Consider the following 21,572-nt stretch of genomic DNA (forward strand, 5'->3'; position numbering starts at 1 on the left):
AAAAAAAAACTAGAATTACTATGGACAAATAAAAACAGGACAATTACACCAAGAACCCAAAGAAAAGAAACAGAAGATGGGACTGTATAGTAGAGAAATTCATAATTATTTTACTTTACCATTAAGACTGTCAGTGATGCTTGCTGGTATATGTTTAAAATGAGAGTATCTGATTTATAATAGATAACTGGAACACTGATATTTCTAAGAGTTGAACATTGATATTTCTAAGAGTTACAGCATATTCAACAATTGCACTGATCACAAACTTACATTTCATTGCATGTGATAGCTGTTCATATTGCTGTTGAGCAAGAACATGAAGTTTATCTTCTGATATGCCTCCTTGAGAGAGATCTTTAAGTAAATCTATATCTAAAAACAGATAAATGCTTTTAAATATATCATTATTAGATGTTTTTCACAATTTATATTACATCATTCAATTTTTAAGCCTTTTCCCTATTAATGAGAGTTTTCATGGAAAAGATTAAAACTAAATAGTGTTACAAAAACTTTAAAGCTGAATATCTGTAGTTTTGTTTAGTTTTAATATAATTTCCCTTTTTTTTTTATCCAAATACTTATGCATAGTCTTCCCACTAGCCACGTAAGACATTTAGATGCAGAAGAGAAAATACAGTCAGTCTGGACTCCAGTGGAAGAAAAGCAGGAATTGCTTTCAAGGTGGAATCTTGTAGGCTGTTGTCAGATCTCACTAGCAAAGAATACACAAGGACACAACTGAAAACATTAACTTGCAAACTCAGTATTTGGAAGAAATAATTTCAGGGAAGCAAATACATGTATAAATTTAGAGATGTATTTATAATATGAACTGGGATAATAGTGCACTACTTTATATACTATAATGCACACAGGTACAAGGACTCTAGAAACTTTCAACCTCTTGGATCCTCAGATTCTATACTTGTAAAAAGAAATAGGGTAACTACCTACTTCATGTTCATGTGAGGATTTAATAAAACCACCAAGTGAAGTCATTAGCTGAGTGCCTTACACGTAAGTGCTCAATCAACATTACTGTTAATGATTTAAATTTTACAAAAGCAGCAAATAAAATATTCCTAACATTAATATTTATTCTGAGGTATTCATGTCAACAAGCATATATACTGAGGGTTAAAGAAGTCTCGAGTGTGAAACCGTCTACTTCTAATTAGGATCATTTTGGATCTTAGGCTCCAGAGTCAGGCAGTTCAGATTTAAATCCGCCCTCTGCTGCTAAGTAGTCATGTGACCTTATACAAATGAACTAATCTTTATGAAAAGAAAGATGAGATGCTATGAGATCTATGAGGGACTAAGTTTTAATGCCTATATTTTGAGCTCTAATACATACTAGAATAGTGAACTGGCCAACATCTGTTCTGATTGCTTAAATCCTTCCAGATTTAAGATTGTGAATACTCTCCCCCCTTGCTCATATCTCAAAGTGTGTAAAGAGTAAGTGAGGTTATGGATATAATTTATATGCTGTAAATACTTACATGTGCTAGACATTAATCCAATATATTTGAAGTCCTGTGAATGATCTTATAGAATTTTATTTTTAATACTACTATCAACAAATTGCAATAACTGAGAAATGTGAAGTTAAAAAACAAAAATACCTTCATGTTCATTTAAAATAAATTCCACTGGATTACTAACACCCAGTCCTGAACAACGAGGCAGCAGCAAAATCACTTTAACTTTCTGTAACTTATGCTCCTTTGATTCAATGTTAAGAAATGTTTCATGAAGTATTTCAATATCTGGGAACAAGGGGGAAAAAAAACAAAAACAGAAAAATTGATGTAGAAACCGTCATTAAAAATGTCACTGCAATATGTAATTATATATATTTATTATTCAGTTTTAAATCCTCAACTCCACAAAAGGTCATTTTTTTGTCAGAAAGAAGGGCTATTCTCCTCTGATAACTTCCCAAAGTTAACACACGAATACTCTTCTTGAGGTGCTTTCTCCTTCACTTAAGAGTTTTGAAGTTTTATATTTTCTAGGTAAAATATAATTTAAATTTTCCATCCTGAATGTCATATTCTATTACGCAGTAAGCTGAAGTGAAAGGAATGTGCAGTGAAGAAGGAAATAACCATGTCTGACTCTCGACGTCACCATTTACAAGCCATGTGACTTCATCTTTCTAACCCTCCATTGCTTTATTCACCAGGCAGGACATTCATACCTACCTCATCTAATTGTGGGGAGACTGAGATAAAGCAGTTAGTTACACAATTGATACTCAGCACTAGGATCTTCCTCTCCCATTTTTTATTGCTTTTATACTCTGTCTTTCCAGAACGGGGGGAATGAGTGTCAGTAGCATTCATGAGACACAGTCTCATGTCTCTTAGGGACCTTGTGGTTTACTAAAAGACTCGCTTTCCTCCAGCAGTGTCTATCTTATTCCAGCCCTCAAGGCCCCTCCCATTTCCTCGTGGGCTGCCACATCCACCCCTCCCCTGTTGAGGAAGCCACTCCTGAAATTGCCATGCCGCCCCCTTTTCTTTTGCCAGGTCAACATGTTTCCTTCTCCCTACTGTCACTTTTATTTATTTATTTTTAAAGATTTATTTATTTATGCACACAAAAACTGGGGTACACATTAGAGGTGCAGGAGGGTGAGGGGATTCACCAGAGACAGAGTGGGGAGCAGAACAGGCAGATCGATGAGGTACACTCCTGAGGGGAGCAGCGGGCGGGCCAGGAGAGGTCTGCCACGTCATGTGGTCACTTCCGGGGCAGGCGGGAATCGAACTCATGCGGAAGTGGCTTTAGCTTCTCAGTGCTGTGCTTTAACCCACTGCGCCACCAGGGAGGGCCATAAATGTTTTTTTAATAAGTGGGTCTTTACCTATTCCCCCCTGACTTTTAAGTTTTTATTGGAAAAGTTTAAGCATATACAAAAGGAGACATAGTTAAATATTAAATTCTAGAGTAGCTGTCACAGCTATCACTCAACACTACGCTCTCCATACCCAGTCTTGCTTTGACAATAGCTGTACCCACTTCCCCCACTCAGACAGTTTTGGAAATTAAAAATATTTCACCATATAACTCTCAAAGAACTATTTTAAAATATAACCATACAAAAGTTTCTTAAAATGATTCCTTATGCTCTAATATTAAGAGGTAATGATAACCAGTTGTGGAACAAATTTTGCAATAGTCTAACACCTATCAAACATTTTTAAGTTTTTTGAATTAGGTTTTATATAAGATACAACATACACTGAACTTAACTGATCAGACTTAAGTCTCTTTTCATCTATAGATTCCCTTTCTATTTTTCCTTACTTTTATCTTAATGAAACACAGTTGCTTGTACTATTAGAGTTTCTCACCATCTGGATTTTGATAATTGTTTCCTAGAATGTACTTTAACGGGTACTAGTCTTCTGTGCTTCCTATATATTAGTAGGTAGATCTTTAGAATCTTAATTAGATTCCTATACCTTTTCTTTCCCTTATTTTTAGGAGGGAGAGGAAGGCAACACTACTCCCCAAGTGGTGTCATATTCATCATTGAGTTGCCTTTTCACTTTCCAGCACAGCAGCTGCCAAGCAGTCACATTTGAGTTCAGTCATCCCTGTGTTATTTACTTGCTGGAGTACTTTTTTTTTTTTTTAATTTCTTTCTTTATGCTTATAAGAACAGGCCAGAGATGTGGTTGGTGAGAGGATTCACCAGAGACAGAGTGGGGAGCAAAACAGGCAGATTGACTGAAATACACTGCTGAGGGGGGCAGCAGACAGGTCAGGAGAGATCTGCTGTGCCATGTGGGTCACCTTTCTGGCCAGGGATTGAACTGATGCTGCAGTGGCTTCAGATAACTTCATCGTGCTGTGTTTTAACCTGTTACACCACCAGGGAGAGCTCCTTGTACTTTTACAAGGAGCAACTATTCTTCTAACTACTTGACTACCCAGTGGTTCCTATTCTCTTTTATTAAACAGGTAAAAATTCAGAGCTGGCCCTCTCTGGTGGCACAGCGGGTTAAAGCATAGCACTAAGAAGCTAAAGCCACATCAGCATGAGTTCCGTCCCCACCCTGGAGATGACCACATGGCCCAGCACACCTCTCCTGACCCCACCCACTGCTTCCCTCAGTTGGCCTGTTCTGCTCTCCACTGTGTCTCTGGTGAATCCTCTCACCACCCCTGCACCTCTGGCCTGTACCCCAGTTCTCTATGCATAAATAAATAAATCTTAAAAAAAAATTCAGAACTATAGTAATCCTGAAAGTGATATGCTGGGCATGACAATTATACAGATACCTCACATATAATGTGTTACTTTCAAAGTGGTTGTGCAAAGGGCCAGCCCCCCAACAGTGTTTGAGCATTCCAAACGTTATTAACAATTCTAAACCTTGTAGAACATTGATCACCAAATAAATATTTGTACATACTTTTACATCCCATTTTTGTGAAAAGTTTCTTCAGGTCAGGATCCTTAGCTTGCGATTGCACTCCACACACAAATATTTTTGAAGTATTGTTATTTGTTAAGATTGACATATGGGCAACTGTGTACCATGAACCTGTATTGACCATTAAGATATCATCATCCATATTTAGTAAAGCCTTTACAGAGTGGACAGCAAGACTTCGTGATTTGTCCTACAAGGTAAAGATATGATTAGATTTCAAAAGGTTTGACTGGGAGCATGAACTGACTTCCTTTTGCTTTAAGTAAAAGAAAGCACTTGGTAGGAATCTTGAAGAAGACATTTAATATAAACTAACTTGAAGACAAAGATCCTAACTTTTTGGGCCTAAATTATGACTTGTCATTTCACTTTATAAAGTGTTGACAATACCAAAATCCCACAAATGTGATTAATAGATACTCAAGATTAAAAGTAAGATAGTTAACAAGCTTATAAATACAGACCGGGTTTCTCAGTGGTTATTAGGCTAGCATTATAAATAAAGCCAAGAGAAGCTGCCCATGAATATGGGTCAAGCGAAGGGATGAATAGAAGACCAAGGTGGAGCTGAAGTAAGAATTAGAACCTAAAGTCACAAATGAATGACATTACTCCTCACATTGTCTTCACTGGCAGCCATTGCCCATTGCACACCTCTTAAATATCAAGGCTACAAGACTACAGTAGAGAGAGATGGGTTTTCAAATGCTTGATGGCACAAGCATCTTGTCAAAAGAGAGGAGGAAGACAAGGTTATCTCATACCTTCTCTTTCATCTCCCTTGGAAAAAAGAGATACAGCCTTTTAGCTGCCAGAGACACAAGTCTCCTTCCACTTAAGGAGTCTGGGGAGGACAGACGGTCTTTACAACTGATGTGGGACAGGGTGTAAAGAATAACAGGAATGCTGATTGTAAAGGTATTCATTTCATTCAAGGCAAAGATTAGGCCTTATAAACCTCCCCAGTAATCTCCAAAAAAATATTATACAAGTTGGGTAATTTTTTTTTAAGTGGGGGTAGGGATTCTTTGGGTCAGTAGAATTATTGGGAGTCATAATGATAGCAAATGTTTGTTTACCTGAAAGACAAGTTTACAATCTTTGAAAAGATCTGTATTTAGAAGATCACTTTTAAGGTGAGATGGAAAAATTAGCACATCATAACAATGTTGATCCACAGCAAAGACTTTATCATCAACATGCAACACGGACATGACCTTACGATAGCCTTTTTTCTTCAAAATGCTATAAACTTCTTCAGGGCTGTGAATATGCGACATTAAGTTGTAATTACAAGATAATACATCAGAAATATATTTAACACTAGCAACTTTTTCCTACAGTACATATCATCTTAGTGGAATTTATAATTTTGGACAACAATAAGCTAAAAGGTAATTCGAAACAGAAAACTTAACATATTTATGTAATTATCTTTGCTAATTTAGTGATCAGATCTTGAAGTAACCTATGATTCCCCAATCAGCCCCTCAGAGATGTACTCCTGCCTGCTAAAAGGTAATGATTCATGATCACATTAACCTGAAAGGTCAGCAACTTTAAAGATGACTAAAGAATTCATTTAAAATTCTTACCTGATTTTACAAGTATTAATCCAAGCATAAAGTGGCAAAGTAGAGGCCCTTAGCTCCTGTTTCCTAATTATTTCCGGGAGAATGTGATCAATTGAAAGGGCGTCATGTTTGATTCGACATCTTGCCAATGCCGCGGCCAACTTTGTCTTAAAACTGGAGACAGAAAATCCATTCTTGGTGACTACTACACTGAAGACAAAGCAACCAGTCCCCAGTAGAAATAATAACAAATTCTACCTAGAATTTTAATCCTCCTGTAATCCTATTTCGATATTTTTAACTCAAAAATAAAAATGTGCCCTATTTAAATTAGAAATCCAAAAATCCTGCTTCATTTCTTCAGTTTTTACTGCCCTTGTAAGGTCAGTCATCCTTTTAGATTTTTGCATCAGTTCCTGGTTGAGAGACACTTTATGTAGTCAAAGAAGTGGAAGAATTAGAGTCAGACAAATTTGAAGTTACATTCAGGTTCTGTTTGAACCTCTTTTCTCAATGTACTTTCCTATTAATGTGCATTAGCACAGTGCATGGCCCAGAGCAGACGTGCAGTAGACTAGGACAATTTCCTCAGAGGGCAGCCGGACAGTCTTGGTAAGCGAAGGAACATTCATGGTTCTGTAGCCAAGTCCTTCCTTGCTCTGAAGGTTCTGACTCTCCTGTGCCTCAGCGTTCCAAGTAACAGACACAGACATAGCGTCGCTATGAAGACCAGTGGTCTTTCTTGGTCTCATGGCCCAGACTTATGAATGAAAATACAGGACTGTCTCTCGACCTATCTCCAGAACATTTTATAGTAGGAATCTTTTTTTTTTTTTTACTATTATGTGTTTTTAACATCATTTTTCATTTTTGTACAATGTGTATGTTTTCATCTGAGGTGTGGACCCCTTGTAGTTCCACCACCAGTTCACCTGTGGGCCATCCCCATAGTCCTTTGTGCTCTTCCCACCCTTGTTTTGATCCTTATAGCAGGAATCTAACTGAAAAGTAAAGCTCAAGCCCAACCTTGAATGAGAAGGAAAAATGGCACAAAGAAAGGATCTGAGTGCTATGTGTATTTGTAGAATGCTTAATCTGATAAGCCTCTTCCTACTCAGTAGAGCAAGAGCCTTTCACCTCAGAATGTGTTTATGTGTGAGTATGTGTACATGAGGGGTGGAGAGGAGAAAGAACACAGGGAAGGAAAGGTTATCAAACATTAAGCCTTCTAGAATGACCAGAAATTAGATGTGTGTCACGCTGTCCATCAGAAAATAAATTGACAGAAAGGTTGTGAATTAATATTTTACATTTCAGACCATGAGATGTTTTGAAGTGCAGATTTTTTTTTCATTTTATTACAATGCTTGGCAATATGTTTAGTTTAAGGCATACAGCATAATAAGTTTGATTTACATGTATTGTGAAGTGATTACTATAGTGAGTTTAGTGTCCATCATCCCATACAGATACAGCAAAAAAAGAAAAAGTATGTGTCTTACAATGTGAGCTCTGAGGATTGACTATCTTAAGAACTTTCCTCTGTATCAAACATACAGTTTGCTATAGTCACTGTGCAGTAGATCACACCATCAGGGTTTACTTAGAACTGGAAGTTTGTACCTTCTGACCTCTTTCCTCCACTTCCCTCTCCTCCCACTCCATCTACACTAATTTTGATTTAACATTCCTCCAAATGCTTATTTAGTTTAAATTTATCATAATAAATGCTATTGACTTAATTATTTGATCCTTAGACAGACATGAAGCCTAGCAAAATAACTATGTGTAGTGTATATAGGGGCATACAGAGAGCAATCATTTTCCAAATTTCCAGGTAGCAAACTGTTGGACTGTGAATCTTACTATAATTTAACTACTCCAAAATTAATTTAAGGTATACACATACACACACACACACAGTTCTAGAGATTTGTATATCAATATACAATATCAAATTGAGGACAAATCCAAATTAGGACATATTACTACTGTAATGAAATAACCTGTGGTTACTACAAGACTTTTCCCATAGCTTTAAGACAAAAGCATTGATTAAAAATGGAATCAAAGGAAATCTTTGCCAAATTCTTGATCCAAGAAGTCCATTTCCTGTTACAATGGGAAGGTTGTCACAGAGAGGTGCCCAACTATCTCCTATTATCTCCATCATACATACCATCAGAAAGAAAGAAACTGATACTAATGTAATATCCAATTATATCCGATATAGTATGTCCCAAGAAAGCAGGGCGAAAACCAAATTTATCCCCAATGTTTCCGTTTATAGTAGAAACCAACTGGTATATAATCTAACCTCTCCTCTAACCTGTCCTCTTCTGAAAATGGCACTCCTCCCCACCGACCACCATCCATACTCCTTTCTTGGGAGACGTCTCTAACAGACTGATCCTCGGCTGTAGCTGAGGGCTGGAAGTTGGGCCACCCTTGACCTACCTCAGGGTCAAGTGATTTCTTTAGTGTAGCAACTAGCAGCAAAGAGTCAAGTTGATCTTTCTCGTGTTTGGAGCTGAGATGGGAAACGTGTGTGTCTGCCCTACTCAAGTATCTCCCTCTGGGAACAAAAGGATAAAGGGAAGAAACCAGAGCAAGGCAGAAGCTAAGGCTAGAGCTGAGTTACTGCATTTACTTACACTTTCTGTACACTCAGTGTTCATCTTTTCATGAGATGCTGCCTCATAAATTCTCCCTTTTTTCCTAATTGAGCTTGAGTTGGGACCCAGTTGCCAAGAAAGAATCTTAACCTCAATACCTTCGTGTAGTTATTTTAAAATAGGTTTTACTTCTTTTCGGTTTCAAATTTTTCAGAAGGTGTATTAAGGAACAAAATAGCACAAGTTTTTGAGTGTCATTACTAATTCTTAATACCAATGTGTTTCTCTTTAATTATAAATTGAGTTTTTTCTTTATGCCAAAAGAGAATCCCCAGTGAACAGCCTGAATTCCCCATACAAATATAAAATCAGATAGCACATTGATAATTGTTCAGACTATCCCTTAAGTAACAAAATAGACTGACTTTCTAAAAAAGGAGGGACAGTGATACACTTTTATATTTGCCCATATAATTTTAAATATTTTACCAGAGAAGCGACTAATAGTAATTTAGTGTAAAACATCTTTTTCACTCTATAAGTACCTGTTAAGAAGGTTCTCTACTTCTTGAACTTCCATTACTGATTCTTCATTATCAGAAAGGAGACGAGGTTGAAATTTTCTATCTTGGAAATCATACAACATCACCATAATAAGGCAACTCAAGTGATCTGGCTGCCATAGGAAACACACAATAAGTAGGCAAACGAGATCTAATAGCAGTATTTCCATTAGTTTTCATAAGAAAGTAGGAATATGACAATTTTTACATAGTCTCATTGGATTAGGATTTATATAAGAACTTCAAAAGAGGGGGAAATTACTGTAAAGACCAAATCCTTCCAAGAAAACTATTTTGGGTATGTTCATCAAAATGAAAGGAGAAAGGTCTGTACTGCAAGTGTTAGAAGTAGGAAAGAGCTGAAGATGTAATCCGAAGTAGTCTCAGCATTAAGCAATCTAGTTATTATTTAGATGTTTTAAATACTTTCTAAATAACTATCATGAGAGAATTAATTATATAGAGTTGTCTACTTACTATTGTAGTACTTGAGTGGATGTAGCTGTCTATTAATATAGACTCCAAAATATCTTGATCTACAAGAAAGATGTTTGTTACTGAAAATATCAAGGCTGAAAATCAAGATTTTGTGGGACCCCTCTGGTGGCACAGGAGTTAGTCTCAGGATTATCAAGCTATTGCCAGCCACTGCATTATAGCACAAATTTGATCCCCAGCCAGGGAGGTGACCCACATGGCTCCACAGACCTTTCCTGTCTTGCCCAGCAGTGTATATCGGTCAGTCTGCATGCTCTGTTCCCCGCTCTGTCTCTGGTGAATCCTCTTACCCCCTGGCCCCAGTTGTTATATGCACAGATGAATATATCTTTAAAAAAAGAAAATGAAGATTTTGAAATCACAATCTACTTCTGATAATGTCACAAAGAGATGTTTACTTTCCTAGCTCAAATATTCCTCAATTCTTGATTAAGTTTTCAATGATCATGCCATGATGCAATATTGTAGTCTTTACAAATCCTCAACCCTTTGTGACCCATACTCCATAGTCAAAAGAGCACTATCTGGATATTCAAATTAGTAAATAAGGAATTCCAACCTTTATGTCCTTTGAAAAATTAAAAAAGAACCAATTTATATGTCTTATTCTTTTTGTATATTGCTGGATTTAGTTAGCCAATATTTTAATTTAGGATTTTGATCCATGTTAAAGTTCATGGAGTATGTTGGTTTACAATTTTCTTTACTGTAATATCCTTGTTTATGTTGGTATCTGGGTTAAGCTGACCTTACACAATGAATAGGAAGTGCTCCTTCTTCCTTTATTCCCTCATAGAGTTGTGTTAGATTATAATTATTTCTTACTTAAATATTTGGTATAACTCAAAATGAAGATACTGATAAGGTGACATTTACTCAAAGACCCAATGACAAGAAGTTAGCCATGTAAAGACCTAGGAGGACAGAGCACTTTAGGGCAGAGGGATGATTGCAAAGATACTAAATGCAAACAAATGGACATATTTTTACAACAGCACAGAGTGGTGTTTTCTTTTGTTACAGCCATACAACTATTCAGACACACACACACACAAGCATCACCTAGGGAATGTTTTCATCAGTTGGACAGAAAACAGATTAATTTGATTCATTTCTTTTCTTTTCTTTTTTTTTTTAAAGATTTATTTATACATACAGAACTAGGGTTTAGGCCAGAGGTGCAAGGACAGAGAGAGGATTCACCAGAGACAGAGTGGGGAGCAGAACAGGCAGATCAATGAAGTACACTGCTGAGGGGAGCAGCGGGCAAGACAGGTGAGGTCTGCCGCGCCTTGTGGGTCACAACTTGTGGTGAAGTGGCTGTGGCTAGCTTCGAAGTGCTGTGCTTTAACCCATTGTGCCACCAAGGAGGGTCCTGATTTGATTCATTTAACACTATGGGAAACTATATGTACAGCACACATATGAATTTCAATTTTTAATTGGGGCGGGTGTGGTAAAGTTAAACAGGTGATTTAGAAGTACAGGCTCCAACTTTTGCAAGAAATCCTTTGGGTGTCATTATCAATATGTTAGCCACTGAACAACTATGGCTGTGCTCTACAAGGTAATATTCCCCAATTGACTTTTGAGGAAAATAAATTTCACACCCTTCATACTTATAAACCAATTCCTATCTGTGTCATTGATTCACCACAAGACTTCCAATTTTTGTCACAGAAAATATGGTCACCACAAGAATGAAGGCTTTTTGAAACAGCATGGCTACATCAGCTATAGAGCTTTGAGTAATGAAGTGCTTGGATTCCTACAAAGTAGGAAACAGTGTGAAGGAAAAGAAGACAGAACATGCCCGTGTCAACAATGAACTATTTCTCTAGCGTTCTTGTCAAAACCAGTATCATCTCCGGGATGCCTTTGCCGGGAGACTGCATTGCCTTCACACACCTGCAGCTCACACAGCAGCTTTACAGAGTGCTGACAGCATTCACAGTAACCACATACTTTAGATAATGCTTTCTAAGTACTAGGCATTGTTCTAAGCACTTTCCAGATATTTATTCATTTAATTCTCATAACATTTATGAATTTGGTATCATCATTATCTGTTTCATAGATTAGGAAATAAGACACAAAATGGTTAAGTAAGATGTTACAGCCTCACAGCGGCAGGTCAGACCCAGGTCTGGCACCAAAGCTCAAGCTCTTCACATTACATTAGGCAGCTTTTCCTCATTTTACTCACAGCAAACAAGAGTGGCCAAATAAAACACACACTAATGCCCGATTTGGGTTTTCAGGCCTTACCAGAAGACTCCAAACAGCTCCGATTAGACCCGAAACCCCACTAATTAAAGTCGTTTCTCTTTAGTTTGTTGAAAAGTTGAAGGAAACTCTTAATCTCCTTGCCCCTGTATTGCCACTTCTCTATCTGTCTCTCTCTTTCCATCCCTCCCACTCCAGCAGTAAGATGAAACTTGCTTCTTGTGATTCTCCTCTAGGTTCTCCCTATTTTTATTATATTTTTGTAATTTCCTTCATATGAGTGATTTCATGAACCTTCACTTCGAGAAAGCCAATGTGCTCTTATAATTATAAAGTATAATTGAGTGGAGGTTTGTGAGTGAGGGAAAAGGGAGACTTGAAACAACTGCTTTGGTCTTGATAAACTAGTAAGAACAGACACTCATACGTTGGAAAGAATAGCTGAGAAAAGGAGATACCATTGAAAAGGTGGCATCACCAAATGCAAACTACATAGTGCAAATAAAACAATGTGAACTACAGAAAACACTAGAATTGGGAATGGGGGTTGCTTCCTTTACAACCAGAGGAGATATTTTCATCCTTTACTCATCTTCCTTCTCTGGGTGTATCATTTAATCTCTGCTTAAGTTTCCCTCAAGTTTTTCATCTGCTAAACAAGACTCTTCTCAAAGGACTGGTAAACCAAATTGTATAAGTGGCTATGTGAGCTGCAATGAGATATACAAATATAAGGTACTATTATTGCCATTCAAGAGAACGGTTTTCACCTCAGACAATCAGAACACAAGAGGTTATTGAACTAGATCGTTTTCCTAATGAACAGCTGTGCAATCAACAGTTAACTCAGAGGCCTGGGTGGCCAAACCCTGCACATTCCAAACAAAGGTTTGGCCCTTGACTAGCTCCTAAGAGATAATCCTGTGGACATCTCACCTGATCAAATTGTCTTTGTACACCTGGGGCCTTGGCCAACACAGTTTGAGCTTGACCTCTGGAAAAGCTAGGGGTTGAGTAAGATCAGCCAGTAGAGTGCTCATGGTTTACATGACTGACTCCAATAAAAACCTGACCAGCAAGACATGGTTGAGCTTCCCTTGGAGATATTTCATCCATGTTGTCTCCTGTCATTGCTGGGAGAATTAAAGACTGTCCAGAAGACTCCATTGGGAAGAGCCATTAGGGAATTTGCATCTGGTCTCTATTGAACTCTGTCCTACACAACTTTTTCTGGTGCTGATTTTAATCTGTGTCCTTTCACTGGAACAAATGGTAACCCAGGAATTAAAGTGGCTTTGCTCAGTTCTGTGAGTCCTTCTAATGAATCACTGAACCTGAGGGTGGTTTGTTTAGTTTTGTACCAGCTCCAACTACTAGTTCCCAAAGCCATAACCAAACCATACATTAAGCATTTGCTATGTTTTTTATTAACAGATGAGGTGATCAGGTGATTAGATGATGAGATGTTCAGATGAATGCCACAGTCAGTTTATGGGATGCTTGCAAGTTCGACTGCTATGTGTAGCCAGAAGATGGGGAAGAACTCAGTCAGGAATAAATCAGTGATTTCAGGGACCTCTCTTTCCTCACTTCCCCCCTTCATTTGTTGTTCATTGATTTGTTTTTTAAAAAATCATTTTGCCAGTTTTTCTTCTTTTTAAATATTTATCATTCCTTGAACTATCCCAAGAATCTCTGAAAAAATAAACTGGCTACTAGCAGTCTACTTCCTTGATAGAAGTCATACTCAGTAAGAATATGCCACACTCTTCATTACCTTCTATAACAGAAAACTGACCTTGGGGCTATGTATTAAAGCAGGACTATTGGCATCTTCCTTTCAAAAACACTATACTGAGCCCTTTAAACGTTTAAAAGGTTAATCAGATAAACACGCTTTCTGCTTCAAAAGAGCTTATACATAAAGAACATCAACGAGGAGCAAACAATAAAACTGAGAAACATGAAACACTACATTTGTCTAATGAAGAGATTTTCACTGTCCTTTTTTCTTCTTACTCAAAAAAAAAAAAGAGCTAATTTGATCTAATTACCTGCCAGAAACTCACCAATAAAAAGGACTATTATCCAAATTCTCTTTAGTTTTTAAATTAACCTTTTCAGCTTCCCTGCTCCTATAAAACCTTGGGGAGAAAGTCCTGCATTTTCTTTTCTGAACAGTGACTCCTGAACCCGACCATACAAATATCGCATCTACAAAATGTCACGTGGGAAAGAACACTAAGAATACAGAAGATACAGGCACTACAGCCAACAATGCTTTAAAGTTCCTAATTATCTTAGAAAGCCACTGTATTGAAGAATTCTAGTTTTATTCCACTTGACACTCAAAAATGATTCAGAAAATTTAAAGCAAGATATTATAAGAAGAAAATATTTGTACCGAGCAAACAAACAAATCCATCTTATTTTAGAATTTGAACTTACAAAAGAACAACATGTCCAGGAAAACCAGATCTGTAGGAGCTTGAAAATAATTTTCTGAATGGTGTTTTCTGGGTCATTAAAAAAAAAATCAGATAGGATAGTCACAAAACCTTTTCTTAAAACTGAAAAAGAATTCAGAGAGAGAAACAGCATACTACACTCATCACTATGGCATGGTCAACTAGTTAATGCACTGGTTTTACACAGAATTATTTCAAGTGTTTGTTGATTTCTAAAGGTAAGACAATATTCTATTAGGAAATCAAACTCTATTAAGAGAATGTTGACAATAAAGTTAGGAAACAACAATAAACCTAGATGCCCAATCTGTAGTTTACTGTTGCAAGGGAAAAAAGTAAAAAATAATTGCTTTTACTCAATATTTAAAATGTAACACTTTGTTGATCTTCAATACTACATTTTTTTAATGGGATGAAGGGAAGAGATGAAACAGAATCTGAAGATTAAACTGGAGGAAGAAATATAACACCAAGATAGATTTTTAAAAGAAGAAAAAAAATCACAAGCAGGAGAAAACAGGATGACACTAAAAAGAAGTTGCCTTTAATATCATCTCTGTAGAACATATTTGTGTCTAAATAACAAATGGGATGAGCAGAGGATGGATTTCACGAAAGCCAGGAAGATGCTAATGGTCTCCACCAACAGGATGCAGAATCCTCAGAACCAGAAGTGGCTATACAGGTGGGAGATCCCAACTGGGGGCTGGAAATGGGGAGTTATAAAAAAGTGCTTACTGGAAGGGCTACAGCAGAGGATTCCCAAACAAAAGACTTTGAATACAATTCTACAGCTTGAACAGAGAGCTAGTGAGGATCCATATCCAAGCATATGCCACTCACATGGATACCCCAGAAAATGCTCATCTCATCACTATGGCATTCATTATGCATAGTGCCCCACACATCAGGAGAAAGTTAGCAAAAGTGGATGGCGTCACAGAGATGAGTCCGTCCCAGTCAGCAGACTTGGCTGGCATTTGAGTTTATAATACCAGAGAAGAAAGAAGACCTAAACCTGAGACTGTTTTTGTACAGAGGGAATGCAGAACAGAGTTTCAGGGAAAGAGAAAGAGATAAGTTGATTAATGCGTCCTACCAGTTCAACCGAACAACTGGTAACTGCCTGTAAGATGTGCAAGGCCCATTAAGTACTAATACCAAGGAAATATTCCTGATGAGAATTTCAAGGTGTCTTTTTCGGAAGAACATCATTTCCACCATAACTAACCTACTCCAAATTCTGGGACTTCTTTTTGGTATCAGTCAGTTTAGAAGCCAATGAGAACGTTATAGTTTGTATTATTATATACTGTGCTACGTTGCATTAGTTCAGTTTATAGCTAGTACAAAAATAAATGTCTCCAGACCCTTTGACTGCTCATTCTCATTATTATGGTATTTGGTTCTAATTTAGCATCATCCTCAGAACCATTATTGAGAGAATCTGAAACACTGCACCGCAAACCCTCAAGGCAAATTAGTTTGGAAGAATATGCAAGCTCCCCAGATTAAAGCTATCACCTCTGAAAAGAGTCGTCCTAACTGGAATTGTTTAAATTTTGATATTCCTCTTTTTAAACCTGTACCTTTTCTTCTTATTCCATCTCTTGTTTCTCCCAGCCCTTACTGGCTTTCTATCTGTGAAAGTTCACAAACTAAAATCCAAGAGGTAAGCACAGAGACTGGGAAAAAAATAGAGACTGTATGATTGGCTACTTAATGGATTTTCCTTCTTCCTGCTACAGGAACTGTCTCCTCGAGCTGAATATCTGTGCATTACACTAAGACAAGGACAAGGATATGAACAGTGAAAAGAGCTTGTTTTACTGGAACTTTCTCAATTCCTTCACCTTTGCAACAGACCAAAGACAAGTATATTGGGTAAAAGCAAAGTGTGTGTTGGGAGAGGGTTGGGGGCGAAAAGGGGTTAATGCACTCTGCAAATTCTCATTATTTTCTTGGACTTGCCGTTTAAGATAGTACTACTCACACTTCAGGGTGCTGAAAGCCAGCTCATAGGACAAACGTTGAAGGGATTCGTCCCCAGACTCCGACAAGGACGGAAGGGGTTCCTTCCCGTACTTTATTAGGGCTTTCTCTGGTGACTTTTCCATTCGAATACCCTGAAAAATGTTTGCTGCCATAACGTAAACGGAGTCCGGATAGCCAGTCTTTTCGGGCACAGCTGTCAGGTTTCTTTCGTTGGCGGCCTCGTCACCTGACAGCGCCAGAGAAGCGAAATGGGAAATCTCCTCGATATTTTCTTCGTTTGCGAACTCCAGTTCACTGGCGGAGTTAAGCATGATCGCCCCTGGACCGTAACTCAAGCTTGAATTACAACTCAGATGTTCCAAGAAATGGTTCTCCCTTTTACCTTAAGCATCGTCTCTGCAAAAGAAAAGGTTCTCGGTCACTCATTATTTCTGCTGGGCCATGTGCCCTTAGCTCTGGTCCTAAGAACGGATAGGTGGCATTTACTAGCCGATACGTGCAGCCGGTAACTGGAGCCCGAAAACGCCCCAGCGAAACGACCACACGCTAAAAGGGGGAGAGGTGGAGAGGCGGGAGGGAAACTCTTCCCAAGGGGCCAGCGACTTTTCCCGAGGCCCGTTTGGGGATGGAGCTCCCCAGTGAGTTGCGTCAGCGGCCCCACCGGCGCCCCTTTTACCCGTTCCCACGATTCCTCCCTTACTCCAAGGGGCGGATGTTTCCCGGGGCTTTGGGGACCGAGACGCTGCAGCCGCTGCACTTCGGGGGCCGGAGACTGGTGTCGGCAGCAGAGCCCGCGGAGCCCCGGGACTGCAGAGCAGCGGCAGCCGCAGCCCGCGAAGGCCGTTTGGTTCAAATGCAGCCTGTCCCACCGGCCGGGTTCGGGACAGGGGGGGCGCGGCTCCCGCGCCCACTTGGCTCCGGTTCCCGGGAGGAGGGCGCGCTGGGGCGCCCCGCCTGACCACGCGCAGTCGCGCTCGGACGCGGGGGCGGAGCGGTGTGGGGCGCGGGCCGCGGGGCGCGCGGGCGCAGGTCGCCGAGAGCGCGGCCTCCCCGCCGGCAGAAGTCAGCCTGCACCAGCCCCGGTCTCCAGGCAACCAGAAGCGCAGCCGACGCGGGGAGCCAGGGGGCGGTTCCCGCGGCACCCGGGCCCGCGACCCCTCGCTGGGCGAGGGCCCTTCCTGCGGTGCCCCGACGCCTGGCCTGGCCCCCTTTGAAGCCGAAAGCCCTGGCGCAGGAGGACCACCCCATTCCGAGGGTCCTTGTCACCCTCCTCCCCCAACCACGAGTGACCCCTCTTTCCGGTTTCACCCTCTGGGATCTTGAAAGCAATTTTGTGTCGCTGATAGCACCCAGCTCGGATTTAGCAGGGGCGCAGCTAATGTTTGACAGATGGATGTAGCTCTCCTGAAAAAGGAAAAAAAAAAAAAAAAGACGATCTTACTTTGTTTCCATGCTCTTGAAGACAGTGGACATCACATTCGACAGACTCTTCTAGGGCAAATTTATGAAGATCTTAGAAAAGTTAAGACCGCATCCCGCCTTTCCATAGGAGTCTGCACAGAAGGATGTTGCTGAAATGAAAGATCTAATTTGCCCCACCCTCCAAATTATAGAATGGAACTGGGACAAATGGAACCTCCCCAATTTAGAGCCAATTTCTAGGCTCTCTAATTTTTGAAATGCCTAGAGAAAAATCTTCATCCTAATGCCTCAAAGGAAAATAAATCAGCTATGCTAACTTTTAAGTGTATTAGAAAAACTCTAATAATTTCTAGAATAAAATCAAGTGACTTGAGATTTAAAGTCTTCTGTTGGGGCCAATTTTCAGCACTTCTTTGATGGCCTTTTAACCTTTTATCTCCAGAACATATGTTCTAAAACTGAAAAAGGAAGGGGAAAGATTGTTTTTCCCCAGTATATACCATGTATATTGCTACTTTGAAACTTGTCTAGCAGGTTTCAACAAGACTAGTAATCTAACAATTTTAAAACTAGTGAGATTACGTGGATTACTTGTTTACACTCTGATTTTTTTTTTACAATTAAATTTCAAGAACTAATGCAAATGTGAGTACATAAAGGTCATGCAATGAATTGTAACATACATTTATTTCACATTTCTAATTCCACCAGTTTTTGGTTTGGAAAAATTCCTTCGGCCTCTTGGGATTTCTGTTCCCTCTTCTACAAACTAGACTGATTTCATCCCAGATTATTTTGCTTGTGAATTGTGGGATTTCCATCTTCTCACTCTCCATCCCACCTACCTCATAGTTTCTTCTTGACTACTGGGAAAAAGCCACCTCATCTCGCCAGGAAGGCAAGGGTGTCAGTGCCATTGCTTGATGTCATCAGTGACATTTCCCAAATGTCACTGTCTACACGGGCTGTGTTCCCATGGTCTTTGCCTTTCACCTTTTGCTACTATTGTGAACTCCTACTCCATGGTGAAAGTCAGCGTACAGTGGGCCTTCTCAGTGTGAGTTCGATCCCTGGCCCTGGAGGTGACCCACATGGCGCGGCACACCTCTCCTGACCTGCCCGCTGCTCACCTCAGCAGTGTTCTTCAGTCTGCCTGTTCTGCTCCCCACTATCTCTGGTGAATCCTCTCGCCACCTGTGCATACCATCCCTGCACCTCTGTCATGTACCCCAGTTCTGTATGCATAAGTTAAATAAATTTAAAAAAAAAAGTCAATGTAAGCACACTCCATAAAGGCTTTCCTCATGCTATGTCAGTTACCATGTTAAAGAGACCCAGAATAAACAGTGGCTGCTGCTGAAGTATGTGTCAGACACAAGCCCTATAAGCCCTCTGCCCTCCACAAAGTCCTTAGAACCAGGCTCTTGTTTTTGGCTGCCTATAATGGCTTTGCCAGTGGCTGGAGTGCCTTCTTTTTGCTCTCAAGGGCATCCCCATGAGATGTATGTCTCTTTTGTTCACATGCCATTGGCCCAAACCTCGTCACATGGCACATACTTAGCAGCAAAAGGCATGGGTAAATGTGTCCAGATCAAAATCAAGGGAACTGTTACTATAGAAGAAATGGAAACACTGGGAACTTAGGAATCTCTGCTATAAAACTCTATGCCAGACCCCTTTGCCCACCAATTTGGTCATTTCCATTATCCCAAGAGTGTCACATGTTCCCTTCCCACAACCCCATTACATCTTGTGGATGCAAACATACCCATTCATACAATACAGCAACCATTAAATTCTTACTGTATACCTGGCGTTCTGCTCACCTCTGCTAGTAAAAGAGGAATGTATGGACAGGATCAGGGACACTCTCCTCAACATATTAGTGCATGGGTATACTTGTCTTTTGGCATCTTTTGGTTTTTATTATTAGTATTTGAGTATATATTTGTTTTTCTCCTCCTCTTGTACCCTTCTGCCCTTATAATGCATAAGACACATCTTCTCTAAAATAGTTTTATTATATCCTTTTACTTTTATTATATACTATGACTTTTTAGTCCCAAATTCTAGCAAAATATCATCTTTCATATGAGCACACACACCTGCAGAAGATTAAAAAGATGAAGGTGTCTTAGAGGTCATTATACCTATGATACAGCACACAAAGGGCAATCTGCTTAAATTAGGAAACAAAATCTAGTTATAAAATTTAAAATGGTCATTTAAAACATAATTTGAGGAGATTCTTTTTTCTTTTTCTAAATGACAGGTCAATGTAAATGACAATTCATTGAATTGAAAGCAAAGATTTAAAGAGTGTCTCTACCTAAAGTAAAATTTAGGCAAACAGTTGTACAGTTAGTGAATTCATGATTGCTATTTACTCTATTCTGTATAATCCTGCCTCCTTCCCTCTCACTCCTGGTTTATAGCCTCTTTGTGGAGGGGAGTTCCCGAGGGGGGTGGTGCATATTAAATCTCAGTGAGCACAGTACAAAAGTAACCATAGAGATAGGTGTGTGGATTCCACTGTTATGGAGGCAGGGTAGCAAAAAATGTACTCTTTGCGTAAGTCACACTCTGTAATATAATCAGAACATTAAATCAGGGGCTGTTGTAGAAAATTAAAAGTTAGTAGCCTGGAGCTTTCTGCCAAAAGAACTTAAAGGAGTGATTTTCATCCCCCAGAGGGTGGTATTTGAAATTTTTATAAATTAACATTCCTTGCGTTTGACTCAGAGCAGCTAGAGTGTGTTAACCAAGTAGGTATTCAAAATGCCTTTGCTCACTTGCTTCAAAGTGATCTGGGCATATAAAGTATGCTCAGTTCCACTGAAGCTTATTATAGAAATGTAAAAAAACATATGAAGCATAAAGAATTTTAACTTGTGTTCTTAAACATTAAGGCTCAATTCATAATTATTGCTGTTCAGTACAGTTTTCTTTGCGACAATTCCCTTCCTCGTTCTTTTTATTTTATGAATTTATATCTAGTGCCCCATTGTGGCCCTAAGCTATGCCCAACTTAGAATCTGGGGACAGTAAGACAGGCATCAGTTTCTGCACGAAGGATCCTCAGACCTCAAGGGTAAGGCACAAATATTAACTATCCCATCCCCAGAAGTGGAGAGAGGGACATGCCAGAAAGCAGGAAATTCTCGCAGAGACTTTATCCTTTGGTGTGGGGTGCAAGTTGGGCTAAAGGAACACTCTGCATAGGCTAAAGGTTAGCTTTCTGCAAAAGCCCTCCTACCCGGCCCTTGTGGAAAACTTGTCCCAAACAAATTGAGAAGAAATAGTTTAAGTTGATCATAGAAAGAATCCTTTGTAAAAACAAAATATGATTGTGGGTTTTTTAAACACAAGCCCATCGAAGAATAGTCAAAAGCCACAACTACTTGCAGGGGAAGAAAAAGCATCTCTCCTAGTTTGGAAGCAGAATGGCAGGAGCAAACACTCCTAGCAGGTGGAGGAGGATCAGAGCAGATCTCAGCAAGAGGCAGTTCAGAGCCAGTGCCACTTATAAGCCGGAAATGACAGCCACACCCAGCAGTCTAAGTTATCTTGGATATAGGGGAGAATGGATTCAGACTTGCCATCCAGCTCTGAACTGTCCTTTGTGGCCCAGCAGAAAGAAGAACTGCTGTGGACAAGCATAGCATAATGGATTGCACTAACAATGTTGCCAGGGTTGGTTATTCCAGCGCCATTTCCATGACTTTTTCCTGTATCCATCTATAACCATTTA

At 39.4% G+C, this 21,572-nt stretch overlaps 1 protein-coding gene across 1 annotated transcript in view; it reads right to left on the bottom strand.

Annotated features, from left to right (window-relative positions):
- NSUN7 (NOP2/Sun domain family, member 7) overlaps window positions 1-17,189 on the bottom strand; it is a 25,735-nt gene extending 8,546 nt beyond the window's left edge. The window contains exons 1-9 of the mRNA XM_004681488.2: window positions 17,100-17,189; window positions 16,398-16,795; window positions 9,690-9,748; window positions 9,195-9,325; window positions 6,056-6,208; window positions 5,540-5,723; window positions 4,440-4,650; window positions 1,635-1,778; window positions 274-375 (exon numbers count right to left, since the gene is read on the bottom strand). Coding sequence (XP_004681545.2) covers window positions 274-375; window positions 1,635-1,778; window positions 4,440-4,650; window positions 5,540-5,723; window positions 6,056-6,208; window positions 9,195-9,325; window positions 9,690-9,748; window positions 16,398-16,710 — 1,297 coding nt within the window. The 5' untranslated portion in view covers window positions 16,711-16,795; window positions 17,100-17,189. The remainder of the gene's footprint in view (window positions 1-273; window positions 376-1,634; window positions 1,779-4,439; window positions 4,651-5,539; window positions 5,724-6,055; window positions 6,209-9,194; window positions 9,326-9,689; window positions 9,749-16,397; window positions 16,796-17,099) is intronic.
- Window positions 17,190-21,572: the final 4,383 nt, after the last annotated feature.

Source organism: Condylura cristata, unplaced genomic scaffold, assembly GCF_000260355.1.
Source record: "Condylura cristata isolate star-nosed mole 26May11 unplaced genomic scaffold, ConCri1.0 scaffold00012, whole genome shotgun sequence".
In the NCBI taxonomy this organism is placed as follows: domain Eukaryota; kingdom Metazoa; phylum Chordata; class Mammalia; order Eulipotyphla; family Talpidae; genus Condylura; species Condylura cristata.